Genomic DNA, 15,056 nt, shown 5'->3' with positions numbered 1-15,056 from the left:
ACCAACTAGATAACTAGATGTTTAAGTCAGCTTATCCCATTCCTACATTTTCTTGTTACATATAGATTAAGTCTCTTAAGTGTTTCCTACATGTATATATATTTTTTAATTTGCATGTCTACCAATATGTAAGCCAATGCATATGTTTTACACTACTAATACAAAATGTCCCAGTGAGGCCTTCCACACCCATCAAAATATTGCCATCTCACTGTTTGACAGAAAAAAAATATAACAATGATGCTTTAGAATTAGATAAATTAAGTTTCTGCAAGATATGAATCGAACTATTCATTTAGAACTCATAAAAGTACATTAATGGCTTTAGTAATGACCACTGTGTATCCCATGTAGCACACTAACCCTAATGTGTATGACCGCATGTACTATGTTGCAATAATAATAATAATAAAATTTATTATTATTATCACCAAATAATCACTTCACTGGACAGGAGTGTGATGTAACGACACAGGACAGTTAGCAGGAAGTAAGCGCAGGAGCGCCGTCTTTATTGATAAACAAACTAACAAAACACAAGAAACGCGGTCTATGCTGAACAGGACTAGCTGGATCAACCATGGAACTACAGTCTAGGCATTACTCGAAAACAGAACATGGAAGTGAGACCGCTAGCATGCTACACGCATTCTAACACAGCGCTAAAGCTATACTCCTTAAACACTACTAACGTTACAAACTATAATACTGCGCGAAGTGCGCAGCCACACGAGGGGTTTAAATAACCAACATAATTAAACTAAAGCATAGACACCTCGAGAAATAAAGACACACCCTCGAACATAAGCCAATACCTGGACAGGAAGTAAATCAAAACAAACGAGCCGCGCGTGTCCATATGTCAGAGTCTCGTGCACGCGCGCTCTGCATCAGTCTTTGTGCTTCGACGCCGCAGCGCCATCCACCGGCGGAAGCGTAACAGATGTAAAAACAGACTTAAAAACATTGAGTCATTTAATACAGGTCAACTGTTTTCTATTATACAAGCAGCGTGTGTGTGTTCTGTTTCATTTCATTTTCTTTTCAGGGATAAACATACTGGAGGTTTTTTGTTGATCTGGCACAAAATTAAATGGAACTAAGTTACATTAAAAAGGGGGAAACTTTGGGTACCAAGGTTATAAGTTATAAACTAGGGAAGAGAGAGAGAGAGAGAGAGAGAGAGAGAGAGAGAGAGAGAGAGAGAGAGAGAGAGAGAGAGAGAGAGAGAGAGAGAGAGAGAGAGAGAGAGAGAGAGAGAGAGAGAGAGAGAGAGAGAGAGAGAGAGAGAGAGAGAGAGAGAGAGAGAGAGAGAGAGAGAGAGAGAGAGTGAGTTGGCATGTGGTCTGCGTCTCTGTAGCACCGCTGTTCTACAGTAAGTGCTGAGGGCGAGACCTGAATATCGGGCTGCCAGATCGCTTCATTTCAACTATAACTATTAAATGGATGGGAGTGGGGGATGGGGTTAACATTTGACCAACCAAAATCATTTCAAAATTGAGACGTAAAAGTCCTGAGGTTACAAAGGAACCCATCGTTTAGCAGCTGATTTAGAATTAAAAATGTCATGTATAAGTCTACATAATGAGTCTTTATTGGTCACATATGCAGTAGAGCACAGTGAAATTGTTTTCTTCACATACCCCAACATGTCAGGAAGCTGGGGTCAGAGCACAGGGTCATGATATGGTGACTTGACCTTCTGATCAGTAAACCAGAGCCTTAACCTCTAAGCCACCTCTGCCCCAGTGGTGAGAGAAACATGAATGTCCATAGCATCTATTACTTCTTACCCCACTATTTGACAAATAATACAAATATAGACTTATAAACACCGCTATTAAAAGCTTAATAAGAGAATACTGCAATTTTTGGGAAATTGCCGTTCCCGAGTTTGGCCACACGAGGGCAGTCATGTTCCATCCAGCACAACACACGACGCCTAAAACAGAAGGTAGGTTGTAGGTATTTTACTATTACTACTACTACTTCTAATAATGACCTCAATCGAAGTAATTAAATACGTAATGAACATTGTTGTCTATATAGCTGACCTCATTTTTCTACACAGCGAGTTAAAGGCGCACAACTATCAGAATCCCAGTTCATAATTGTGTTTGATTGGCCAAGTAGAATAAAGTGTGCGAGGAGTCCGACTCTTTTTGAGCTTATTGGACATTACGCATTGCTGTAATTATCTCATTGGCACTACTTAATTGCTCATAGTTTATTTGACGAATGCAACTGCTGCGACATATTTTGCCAATCTTAAGCTCAGCCGTCATTCTGGAGGCGCAGTTTTGGTTGATGCATGACATTTAGGTTCAAACACAGTGTGTACATCGACTGTAACACAGATAGTGAAAATGGAAATGTGAAAAGAGAAGGCCAGTGATTAGAGAGAGAGAGAATGGGGAAGAAGAAGACGTTAGCAGGTGAAAAGCAGTGCCTAGTGTTTGTTTTAGAAAAAGAGAGCTATTGTGTGACCGTTGGTGTAAGGCCCGCCTCCTCGCCTGTTCTCAACTAGGTCCTGTCGAGTGTGGATAAATAGGTGGGCGCTGCGCGAGAAGTTTTATTGAGCGATTTGACTTCGGGAGCAGCATCATGTCTGGAAGAGGCATATGACTTGTGTAAGATTGTGAATTTTGTATAATTTCAATAAAACTCATTAAAAAAAAAAAAAAAAAAGCAAGGGTGGTAAGGGACTCGGCAAAGGAGGCGCTAAGCGTCACCGCAAGGTGCTTCGCGATAATATCCAGGGAATCACCAAGCCGGCTATTCGCCGTCTGGCTCGGCGTGGTGGTGTAAAGCGTATTTCTGGTCTGATCTATGAAGAGACTCGCGGTGTGCTGAAAGTGTTCCTGGAGAACGTGATCCGCGACGCCGTCACCTACACCGAGCATGCCAAGAGAAAGACCGTGACCGCCATGGATGTGGTGTACGCCCTGAAACGCCAGGGACGCACCCTGTACGGCTTCGGCGGTTAAACGCTCTAACACCGAACGACGCGAACACAACGGCTCTTTTAAGAGCCACCCACATGTCTAGAAAAAGAGCTCTTCCGTGGGGGGGAGGCTTTTTCTTTCGTGAAGCATAAGGCATCAAACGCTGTACAGCAGTAGCATAAGTGGTAGATCTATTTGTATTTTTTTGTAATAATTCTCTCTCTCTCTCTCTCTTTTATATGTATATATAACTCCGTATATATTCAATATTGTATTATATATAATATTGTACAGTATACAATATTAGATACATATATATTAAATATTGTAACTTGTTTGATTAAAACAATTTAGATTTTAGTAGAAACTTCTATATTTCTCTTTCTCATACGCACGCATGCATGCATATATAAGAGAGAGAGAGAAAAGTGGGGAAGTCAAGTTTTTTCTGTTTTTTCAAGCATAAGGTATCAAACGCTCTACACAAGTAGTAAAAGTGATAGATAAGAACTGTCTGTGTACATAAAAAGAATTTATTTTTGTTTTTTTGCACCTTTATTTTTTTTTATACATTTATATGCACAGTATTAAATATTATAACGTGTTTAAAATGAGTTACAAGACGGTTTTAGTAGAAACTTACTTCCGCATTTCTTTCTCTTTCTCTCTCTCTCTCTCTCTCTCTCTCTCTCTCTCTCTCTCTCTCTATATATATATATATATATATATATATATATATATATATATATATATATATATATATATATATATATATATGTATATGTGTGTGTGTGTGTATATATGTATATGTGTATAATTTTTTTCAAGCCAATTGTTTTTTCATAGTGCACGTTGCACTGTAAATACAACGGCGGGAAGGGAAACAAAGCGTAGCGGAGGAGGGAGGAGCAGTAGGAGGTGCCATGCAGGAGGAGGTATCGAATTTTGGCCAATCAAAAAAAGGTGACTTGTGTGGACGTCATTAGCATGTGGGTCTGTAAATAGAGCGGGCGCGAGGCGGGCGTTAGTCATTTTCTGTTCGTTTATTCGACAAGCAGCATCATGCCCGATCCAGCCAAGACCGCGCCCAAGAAGGGATCAAAGAAAGCCGTGACCAAGACGGCCGGCAAAGGAGGCAAGAAGCGCAGAAAGTCCAGGAAGGAGAGCTACGCCATCTACGTGTACAAGGTCCTGAAGCAAGTGCATCCTGACACCGGCATCTCATCCAAGGCCATGGGCATCATGAACTCCTTCGTGAATGATATTTTTGAGCGCATCGCCGGTGAGTCTTCTCGTCTGGCTCACTACAACAAGCGCTCCACCATCACCTCCAGAGAGATCCAGACTGCCGTGCGCCTGTTGCTTCCCGGCGAGCTGGCCAAGCACGCCGTGTCCGAGGGCACAAAGGCCGTCACCAAGTACACCAGCTCCAAGTGAAGCGCGTTACCGCCGTCTTCATCAACCCAACGGTTCTTTTAAGAGCCACCCACTTTTCATACAAAGAGCAATCAATTTTCTTTCGCTTTCTCTCTTGCTGTGTGTGTGTGTGAGTGAGAGAGAGGGGGGGCACTTCTGAAGTGCTGCTCTCCCACGAATGTTCAGGCTTTTGGGTAATTCTAGCAGTCTGATAAATGCAGAGATGAGTAAATCTCAACAGGGTTGTAGCACGGTTTCTCGGGCTTGTATAATCTGAGCAATGCAAAATGGGGTTTTAGCAGCACAAAGTTATTCATATTAAGACTAGCAACAGGAAGTAACTGAAAATGGTATTCTAGTAACATAGAAATTCAAACTAAGGTTCTAGAAGCACGTAAAAGTTCTAAATACTGTTGTAGTAACATGTAGTCATTCAAAACAGTGTTCCAGCAGCACGAAGTCATTCAAAAGAATGCTCTAGCAGCATAGAATACAACACACACACACACACACACACACACACACAAGGCAATAGCGGAGTTGGGATAAAGGGCATTAGGGTGACTGTGTTTTGTTAGGGTCAGGGAGGAATCCGACCGAGCTAAAGAGGAGGAGGCCGGATGGGCTGGCTGGTGCTAACTAGGCGTGCCTGTTTGGCCCGGGACTACAAGAGCGGAGCGGAGCGCTGCGTACGAGTGGTGAAGCCCTGACACTGGCAAAGACAGAACGAGTCTTCTGACCTACACCTATAATCACATTTTCTTGTTGGACATGCTTTCTCCCCTACAACTAACAATGTCTTACTCTTGTCTTTGCTGCTCTGTTCAGCTCTTCCTACTTTCCTACTGACTGTTTCCCACCCACCTAGTCAACTTTTATTCAACATTTGTTCTTTTCATCTAGACTTTAAATTTATCTACTCTTCACCATCTATTCATATGCTTTCAGTTTGAATGAAAGTGAGCAAGTGATTTCTAGCATGCTAGCCGTGTTAATGAATGATAGCGACCATGCAAAGTTTGCTCAGTCGAAGAATAGCTTGTTTCTCTATGAATGGGACTGTTGTGTAAACTTCTCCTTTGAAACTGCTTTATCCTCTTTACTCTGAAGCTAAAATTTTTAGCATGGTTTCTCGGGCTTGTATAATCTGACGTGATAAAAAAAGCTGGGTGATAATCTGGTCTTTTCTCTGGAACTGAACATTTAAAACATTGAGCAGCTCTGTGACGTCCACCAGGAAAGCCAGGTCAGAAAGCCATTTCTTATCCATGGGCTCTTGAATACTACCAATCTCGCTTTCCTGAAAAGCTCCGATCTCATCACGCAGATCAAAAAATCTCCTGAGAACTTTTCCTCTGCTCAGCCATCTAACCTCCTGGTGGTACAACACATCACCATATTGTGCATCCATCTCATCCAACAGTACCTTGAACTGCAGGTGAGAGAGCGCCTTGGAGCGTATATCATTCACAATTTTGACGGCATCACGTCCACAAGCCCGATGGATTGGGCACATAGCTGTTCTTGATGTAAAATACAAGAAATCTGATAGCTGGCCCGTGTGGCACTTTCTTGAGCTGATGAAGGACATAGCAGCGCGCTCTGCTCAGATCGAAGTTTAGCAAGCAGCTCGTTAGCCTTCTGTTTTCATGCCTCGCCGCTGTCCTTTGAGAAAGCTGAAGAACATTTTGTTTCATAATGACGGATTTTGTACTCTTTCAAAACAGCAACTGACTGCTTGCAAACTAGACACAGTGCCTTTGAATTGATTTCAGCAAATAAAAAGTCAACTTGCCAAATCTTTTTAAATTTCCTCTTGTCTGTGTGCCAGTGCCTGGATCTCTCCATTATTACCTGTTTGTTGACTGTCGCAATGCATGCTGGCCTTGAAGTACGCATGTACATTAAATAAAATTCTAATTCTTATTCTCTACATTTAATTTCAATTTACATTTTTGTAGCTCAAAATTAAAATTAATAAAAAAATTAAATTAGAAATGAAGATCAGCATCAATCAAATCCCCCCCCACATATGGCATGGCGGGCCAAATCAAAAGTCACCATCTCTGTTCTAACTGTTGTAGTAGCACGTAGTCATTCGAACTAAGGTTCAAGAAGCGCATAATAATTCTAAATACTGTTGTAGTAGCACCTAGTCATTCGAGCTAATGTGACATTAGCGCAAAGTCATTCAAAAGAATGTTCTAGCAGCATGGAATACAACACACAGACACACACACACACACACACACAAGGCTATAGCGGAGCCTATAGTCAGGCGCGCTGTGCTTTACACGGCCCCCAACGCGCTCTGCTTCCGATACTACACACACCACTCGACAGCTGCAAAGACATCAGGCTCGTTCACAAGGCTCCTCTTTAACTCGGCCCAGAACGCATACGACGGCCGTGCCTGCTTTTCGCCGGTTTTTACACACCACATCGCACGAAATGCGTAGCCCGCCGGCTTGAGTACAACGCGCGCCGCGCCTTTTCATGTCCGCTGCACAAGACTGTTGCTCTCTAGCCGGCCAGGCCGGGCCACGGGAGAAACTAGAAAGCCCGTCCTCGCTCAGCGTGTGCTTCAACGTTTTGAATCTCGTCTTGCGAGTGGGATTTTCACCGAGAAATGCCATGAGAAAACACATCTGAGCGCGCGCCGCGTCCGTGCATTCATTCAGTGGCGCCCGAGTTGAGTCTACAACGCTCTCATATCTGTTTTTAAGCCCGGCCCGGAGGATCGTCCTGTATTACACACTAACGTACAGTGTACAACTCGTGTATTCTACGTAGTTCCAAGAGAGATGGCAGAAGTCGCACCCGCTCCCGCCGCCGCGCCGGCCAAAGCGCCCAAGAAGAAAGCAGCTTCGAGAGCAAAAAAAGCCGGCCCTAGCGTCGGCGAGCTGATCGTCAAAGCCGTTTCCTCGTCTAAGGAGAGGAGCGGCGTGTCTCTCGCTGCTCTGAAGAAAGCGCTGGCTGCCGGCGGATACGATGTGGAGAAGAACAATTCCCGCGTCAAGATCGCTGTTAAGGGTCTCGTGACTAAAGGCACTCTAGTGCAGACCAAAGGGACCGGCGCGTCTGGCTCTTTCAAGCTGAACAAGAAGCAGACCGAAGCCAAGAAGCCCGTGAAGAAAGCCGCGCCCAAAGCGAAAAAGCCCGCCGCCAAAAAGCCCGCCGCTACTAAGAAGCCCAAGAAGGTAGCGGCCAAGAAACCCGCCGCCGCGGCCAAGAAATCTCCTAAGAAGGCGAAGAAGCCCACAGCCGCGGCAAAGAAAGCCACCAAGAGCCCGAAGAAGGTGAAAAAGCCCGCGACCCCTAAAAAGGCAGCCAAGAGCCCCAAGAAAGCGAAAGCTGTCAAGCCCAAGACCACAAAGCCTAAAGCGGCAAAGGCGAAGAAGGCAGCACCCAAAAAGAAGTAAAGACTTTTGTTTCTTTCATGCTTTTGTTCCTTAAACGGCTCTTTTAAGAGCCACCCATATTTTCCTTTAAAGAGCGACAATTCATTTTCAGTCAAGCTTTATGGAATCAAAGCAATACACGTTAGAAACATTCAATAGTATGGATACACATATCTACTACATATTATGTGAACATAGCCACAAGCTGATGCTGGTTTTAGTACAGTAGGATAGAATCCTGATCGTGATTCCTAAACGTCATTCCTGATCTCCAAAACGATCACAGAATATGTAGGATAACATATTGATACATAATAAATCAATGTTAATGATGAGAATAAATAAATTCAGTATATAGTTGTTACTTCGTGCTTTTGTATGAATATTCCCTTCTGTCTGTTTTCATTCGCGCTCGCTCTCTCTCTCACCCACACACGCACAAACAGGGGTGGGAGGGTTGACGCTGGAATTCGACGGCCTGTTTATGATTGGCTAATGCGCCACTGCGTTCTTAGCGAATAAGAGAGTGGCCGTTTTGTCTATATCACGGAGAGCTCGGGGTGTAACGTTCATTTCGGAGTTGTTGTTAGAACAGATCTGAGCATCAAGATGAGTGGCAGAGGAAAAACCGGCGGAAAGGCTAGAGCTAAAGCCAAGACTCGTTCATCCAGGGCTGGACTTCAGTTCCCCGTGGGACGTGTGCACAGGCTTCTGCGTAAAGGCAATTATGCCGAGCGCGTCGGTGCCGGCGCTCCGGTCTACCTGGCCGCAGTGTTGGAGTATCTGACCGCTGAGATCCTGGAGTTGGCCGGTAACGCCGCCCGTGATAATAAGAAGACTCGTATCATTCCCCGCCACTTGCAGCTCGCCGTGCGTAACGACGAGGAGCTGAACAAACTGCTTGGCGGAGTAACCATCGCTCAAGGTGGTGTGCTACCCAACATTCAGGCTGTGCTTCTGCCTAAAAAGACCGAGAAGGCCGTCAAGACCAAGTAAACTCGTCCACCGCTGCTTTGTCAGTACCCAAAGGCTCTTTTAAGAGCCACCATCTCTGCTTCAAAAGTGCAGTTTTTACACCCGTTTTTCTACTGAAGTCAGCACGTTTATTAATAATAATAATAGTGGTAGTTAGCCTGTTGCTTAAATGAAATCTAAGGGGTGAAAGTGCACTTCTAAGACAGCATATTTATAAATAAAAAAGGACTCGATAATTTTCTAGCCATGATTTGATACCATATTTAAGTAATGACTATAAGAACTATAATAGCAGTTAGCGTGCTGGTTAAATGAAGTCTGAGGAGTGAAAATGGTTTGTGACGGCGTTGTGTGTGCTCCTAATGAACAAAGCAGAGAGCGCGCCAATAGAATTGTGGCGGGCGTCTTGTGTTTCGAACGGAGGCAGAGAAGACGGTCCAATAGTCAACAGGTGACGTAAAACGTTCTATCGAATAGCAGACGAGCGCGTTCGAGATGCCCAATCAGCGCAGGGTGGCGTTATGGCTTAAAAAGGCCGCGTTCGTGCGCGCCGTTTATCCTGTTTTTCTATCCGTGAAGTGCAGAGCTCGACACTATGGCAAGAACCAAGCAGACCGCCCGTAAGTCCACCGGTGGCAAAGCGCCAAGGAAGCAGCTCGCTACTAAGGCTGCTCGCAAGAGTGCGCCGGCTACCGGCGGCGTGAAGAAGCCTCACCGTTACAGGCCCGGCACCGTGGCTCTGAGGGAGATCCGTCGTTATCAGAAGTCTACTGAGCTGCTCATCCGCAAGCTGCCCTTCCAGCGCCTGGTGCGAGAAATCGCTCAGGACTTCAAGACCGACTTGCGTTTCCAGAGCTCGGCCGTCATGGCCCTGCAGGAGGCGAGCGAGGCATACCTGGTCGGTCTGTTCGAGGACACCAATCTGTGCGCTATCCACGCCAAGAGAGTGACCATCATGCCCAAGGATATTCAGCTGGCCCGCCGTATTCGCGGAGAACGCGCTTAAACCACAACTCCGTCTAATATACACAAAGGCTCTTTTAAGAGCCACTTCCTCGTCTCACAAAACAGCAAATTTTCTTTCTTGGGCAGTTTAAGTATTAGAACGTGGTACAGAGAGAGAGAAGGAACAGTAATAATAATGTTTGTATATATGTATGTGTGTGTAAATTAAGTGCACGGCTTTCTATTTTTATCAACATTAGAAAGGTTGGTTATTTATTTTGCATTTTCATGATAAATATAGTCCTATGAGTATTACATAATGTTTGTTTTTATAGATGAGCCGTTAATTGTGGTTATGTCCGAACAATACAATGCACAGTAATGAGCTGTGTCTGTAAAATAGCGGATTTTAGGGCAAGAGCTATTACATCATACATACATTTCATCCATCATCCCTTTTGTCCCGTCCATGATAATTGTTTTTGTAATTTAATGATTGTAGACATGACCTCATCTTTGAAATCTTCTTCCCTATTTGTGGATATTCTCTCTCTCTCATATATATATATATACACATATACATATATAATGTCCACTGTATTAAATATTATTTAATGTGTGAAACGAGTTAGAAGACGGTTTTAGTAGAAACATATAAGTATCACTTTCATTCAAACTGAAAGCATATGAATAGATGGTGAAGAGTAGATAAATTTAAAGTCTAGATGAAAAGAACAAATGTTGAATAAAAGTTGACTAGGTGGGTGGGAAACAGTCAGTAGGAAAGTAGGAAGAGCTGAACAGAGCAGCAAAGACAAGAGTAAGACATTGTTAGTTGTAGGGGAGAAAGCATGTCCAACAAGAAAATGTGATTATAGGTGTAGGTCAGAAGACTCGTTCTGTCTTTGCCAGTGTCAGGGCTTCACCACTCGTACGCAGCGCTCCGCTCCGCTCTTGTAGTCCCGGGCCAAACAGGCACGCCTAGTTAGCACCAGCCAGCCCATCCGGCCTCCTCCTCTTTAGCTCGGTCGGATTCCTCCCTGACCCTAACAAAACACAGTCACCCTAATGCCCTTTATCCCAACTCCGCTATTGCCTTGTGTGTGTGTGTGTGTGTTGTATTCTATGCTGCTAGAGCATTCTTTTGAATGACTTCGTGCTGCTGGAACACTGTTTTGAATGACTACATGTTACTACAACAGTATTTAGAACTTTTACGTGCTTCTAGAACCTTAGTTTGAATTTCTATGTGTTACTAGAATACCATTTTCAGTTACTTCCTGTTGCTAGTCTTAATATGAATAACTTTGTGCTGCTAAAACCCCATTTTGCATTGCTCAGATTATACAAGCCCGAGAAACCGTGCTACAACCCTGTTGAGATTTACTCATCTCTGCATGTATCAGACTGCTAGGATTACCCAAAAGCCTGAACATTCGTGGGAGAGCAGCACTTCAGAAGTGCCCCCCCTCTGTCTCTCTCACTCACACACACACACACACACAGAGCAAGAGAGAAAGCGAAAGAAAATAGATTGCTCTTTGTATGAAAAGTGGGTGGCTCTTAAAAGAGCCGTTGGGTTGATGAAGACGGCGGTAACGCGCTTCACTTGGAGCTGGTGTACTTGGTGACGGCCTTTGTGCCCTCGGACACGGCGTGCTTGGCCAGCTCGCCGGGAAGCAACAGGCGCACGGCGGTCTGGATCTCCCTGGAGGTGATAGTGGAACGCTTGTTGTAATGAGCCAGACGAGAAGACTCACCGGCGATGCGCTCAAAAATATCATTCACGAAGGAGTTCATGATGCCCATGGCCTTGGATGAGATGCCGGTATCAGGGTGCACTTGCTTCAGGACCTTGTACACGTAGATGGCGTAGCTCTCCTTCCTGGACTTTCTGCGCTTCTTGCCTCCTTTGCCGGCCGTCTTGGTCACGGCTTTCTTTGATCCCTTCTTGGGCGCGGTCTTGGCTGGATCGGGTATGATGCTGCTTGTCGAATAAACGAACAGAAAATGACTAACGCCCGCCTCGCGCCCGCTCTATTTACAGACCCACATGCTAATGACGTCCACACAAGTCACCTTTTTTTGATTGGCCAAAATTCGATACCTCCTCCTGCATGGCGCCTCCTACTGCTCCTCCCTCCTCCGCTACGCTTTGTTTCCCTTCCCGCCGTTGTATTTACAGTGCAACGTGCACTATGAAAAAACAATTGGCTTGAAAAAAATTATACACATATACATATATACACACACACACACATATACACACACATATATATATATATATATATATATATATATATATATATATATATAGAGAGAGAGAGAGAGAGAGAGAGAGAGAGAGAAAGAAATGCGGAAGTAAGTTTCTACTAAAACCGTCTTGTAACTCATTTTAAACACGTTATAATATTTAATACTGTGCATATAAATGTATAAAAAAATAAAGATGTGCAAAAAAACAAAAATAAATTCTTTTTATGTACACAGACAGTTCTTATCTATCACTTTTACTACTTGTGTAGAGCGTTTGATACCTTATGCTTGAAAAAACAGAAAAAACTTGACTTCCCCACTTTTCTCTCTCTCTCTTATATATGCATGCATGCGTGCGTATGAGAAAGAGAAATATAGAAGTTTCTACTAAAATCTAAATTGTTTTAATCAAACAAGTTACAATATTTAATATATATGTATCTAATATTGTATACTGTACAATATTATATATAATACAATATTGAATATATACGGAGTTATATATATATATATATATAAAAAAGAGAGAGAGAGAGAGAGAGAATTATTACAAAAAAATACAAATAGATCTACCACTTATGCTACTGCTGTACAGCGTTTGATGCCTTATGCTTCACGAAAGAAAAAGCCTCCCCCCCACGGAAGAGCTCTTTTTCTAGACATGTGGGTGGCTCTTAAAAGAGCCGTTGTGTTCGCGTCGTTCGGTGTTAGAGCGTTTAACCGCCGAAGCCGTACAGGGTGCGTCCCTGGCGTTTCAGGGCGTACACCACATCCATGGCGGTCACGGTCTTTCTCTTGGCATGCTCGGTGTAGGTGACGGCGTCGCGGATCACGTTCTCCAGGAACACTTTCAGCACACCGCGAGTCTCTTCATAGATCAGACCAGAAATACGCTTTACACCACCACGCCGAGCCAGACGGCGAATAGCCGGCTTGGTGATTCCCTGGATATTATCGCGAAGCACCTTGCGGTGGCGCTTAGCGCCTCCTTTGCCGAGTCCCTTACCACCCTTGCTTTTTTTTTTTTTAATGAGTTTTATTGAAATTATACAAAATTCACAATCTTACACAAGTCATATTCAGAAAGAAAGGGAGAGAAAAAAAAACAAACTTACATAGTCAAAGTACAATTACACGCAAATATTGTCCCACACTGAAGAGTCTTTAAACCAAGATGTGCTGCTTTTTAGTCTTCTTAGCTCTTTTTGAATGTCCTTGAATACAACATCACTGGATATAAACGTTTGATTTATAGTCATTTTGGCTCTTGTTTTCCAGAGTTTAGATTTAGTCAAACATATTATGAACCAAATGAAGTCATGCTGAGTCTTGCTACAATTTTCTTTCAAAATACCATAGAAAATTGAGTTCATATTTATTTCTATATTGAGACCAATGATTTTTAATTTAGCCCATGTTTCTTTAGAGCGATAACACTCTAACAGGAAATGTTCGAGTGTTTCCTCTTCATTACAATTAGGCATCGGGCATTTACTGGTTTTTACAAAACAGCTCCATTTTACAACCGCTCTTACTGGGAGCCTTCTTACAGCGACTAACCAAGTTGTATCTCTCAGGTGTTCAGATAGGATTTTATTCTGTAAGTTTTGGAGACATTCTTTGTTTTGGTCTTCCTCCAAATTTCTGAAAGCCACAGGGTTACAATAAACTCGATCAACAATTAAAAGATATATTTCTTTGCTCGAGTCTTTCACCCAATCGATGTTTAGATCTTTAAATTTGTTAGTGAAGTCGGAAAACATCAGTTTATAATACGGAATTCCTTTCCTCGATGGACCTTTTTTAGATTTCCAGTTAGAGATGTTCCCTATCCATTCGGTTTGCCTGGCAATACCACTCGCGATGATTTTGCACACTGCTATTTTAGTTTTTAGGGATATATCGACAGCCCCAAGGCCTCCCAGTTCCCTTCTCTTAAAAAGGAGCTCACGTTTTGTAACCTCACGAGTCGTATCCCATATGAAATTACAGCATATTTTATGAAGTCTTTTTACCCAAACTTCTGTCGGAGGTAAGATGCATGATAAAAACAGTATTTTTGATAATAGAAAAGTTTTAATAATATTTATTCTAGTTTTATAACTTAGATTACATGATTTCCATTTATCAATTTCATCTTGTATTATTTCTTCTTTTTTTGACCAGTTATGGTCGACACAGCCATTATTATCTATATATATACCTAAAACCTTTAATTGCTGAACTTCTGGGACATCTATGGGAAATTTGTTTTTTTCATTTCCAATCCAGACACATTCCGTTTTAGCTTTATTTAAGGAGGCTCCAGAGACTTGCTCATACTCGCTAAAATATTCAAAGATGATGTCTAGTTCTTGTTTAGATTTCACAAATACAGTTATGTCATCAGCATAAGCAGAGATCACGACTCTGTTCTTTCCTATTTGAAGACCTTTAAGTCTATGATCATCTTGGATTTTTTGTACAAGTGGGTTTATAGATAAAATATACAGGGCTGCACTCAGAGGGCACCCTTGCTTTACACCCCGCATAACTTCAAATGGTTCAGTCAAAGAACCGTTAACATTTACTTCAACCGTCGATTTAACATAAAGGCATTTAATCATGTTTATGAAATTTTCAGGGAATTGATACAGTTTTAAAATCTCCCACAAATAGTCTCTTGAGATATAATCAAATGCTTTTCTTTGGTCCAAAGCCACAATGTAAAAACTGTCACCATTTTTATCAAAAACTAGTTCTCTTAATGTGTTCAAGTTGTCCCACATAAATCTTCCCTTTATTGCACATGTTTGTTGTTTAGCTATTATTACATCCAAATAGTCACTCATCCTGTTCATAATGGTCTTTGCAAAAATCTTATAATCGACATTCATTAGGGTGAGATGTCTCCAGTTGTTGATATCACTCATTTCACCCTTTTTATACAACAAGGATAAAACGCCTTCATAGAACGAGTCATGCATGTAACCTCTAGCGATCCCATCATTGAAGGCTTGCGTTAATAATTTAGCCAAATCTATGGCGCATGCATGATAAAAATCAGACGGGAGACCATCTTTCCCTGGAGACTTTTTTAGATTTAATTGTTTAATGGCATCAACAACCTCGGCCTCTT

General features: G+C 42.6%; 4 protein-coding genes across 4 annotated transcripts; all 4 read left to right on the top strand.

The window, feature by feature from the left end:
- Positions 1-3,741: 3,741 nt before the first annotated feature.
- On the top strand, positions 3,742-6,146 carry LOC128630617 (histone H2B-like). The gene has a single exon (XM_053679018.1). The coding sequence runs from the start codon at positions 4,008-4,010 to the stop codon at positions 4,380-4,382; it is 375 nt and encodes a 124-aa protein (XP_053534993.1). The 5' UTR covers positions 3,742-4,007; the 3' UTR covers positions 4,383-6,146.
- A 449-nt stretch (positions 6,147-6,595) lies between these two features.
- LOC128630609 (histone H1-like) lies at positions 6,596-7,940 on the top strand. Its single transcript, XM_053679011.1, has one exon. The coding sequence runs from the start codon at positions 7,166-7,168 to the stop codon at positions 7,781-7,783; it is 618 nt and encodes a 205-aa protein (XP_053534986.1). The 5' UTR covers positions 6,596-7,165; the 3' UTR covers positions 7,784-7,940.
- A 39-nt stretch (positions 7,941-7,979) lies between these two features.
- LOC128630615 (histone H2A) lies at positions 7,980-8,957 on the top strand. The gene has a single exon (XM_053679015.1). It carries the CDS (start codon positions 8,372-8,374, stop codon positions 8,756-8,758), a length of 387 nt encoding a protein of 128 aa, XP_053534990.1. The 5' UTR covers positions 7,980-8,371; the 3' UTR covers positions 8,759-8,957.
- Positions 8,958-9,292: 335 nt separating this feature from the next.
- On the top strand, positions 9,293-9,831 carry LOC128630613 (histone H3). Its single transcript, XM_053679013.1, has one exon. The coding sequence runs from the start codon at positions 9,333-9,335 to the stop codon at positions 9,741-9,743; it is 411 nt and encodes a 136-aa protein (XP_053534988.1). The 5' UTR covers positions 9,293-9,332; the 3' UTR covers positions 9,744-9,831.
- The last annotated feature ends 5,225 nt before the right edge of the window (positions 9,832-15,056 follow it).

The sequence above is a fragment of the Ictalurus punctatus genome, unplaced genomic scaffold (assembly GCF_001660625.3).
Source record: "Ictalurus punctatus breed USDA103 unplaced genomic scaffold, Coco_2.0 Super-Scaffold_100058, whole genome shotgun sequence".
Taxonomy (NCBI): Eukaryota; Metazoa; Chordata; class Actinopteri; order Siluriformes; family Ictaluridae; genus Ictalurus; species Ictalurus punctatus.
This window is presented reverse-complemented; position numbering and strand designations above follow the sequence as displayed.

Bases quoted from the DNA above. Each gene is read 5' to 3' on its own strand.
- LOC128630617 (XM_053679018.1), top strand. From the start codon at position 4,008: ATGCCCGATCCAGCCAAGACCGCGCCCAAGAAGGGATCAAAGAAAGCC.
- LOC128630609 (XM_053679011.1), top strand. From the start codon at position 7,166: ATGGCAGAAGTCGCACCCGCTCCCGCCGCCGCGCCGGCCAAAGCGCCC.
- LOC128630615 (XM_053679015.1), top strand. From the start codon at position 8,372: ATGAGTGGCAGAGGAAAAACCGGCGGAAAGGCTAGAGCTAAAGCCAAG.
- LOC128630613 (XM_053679013.1), top strand. From the start codon at position 9,333: ATGGCAAGAACCAAGCAGACCGCCCGTAAGTCCACCGGTGGCAAAGCG.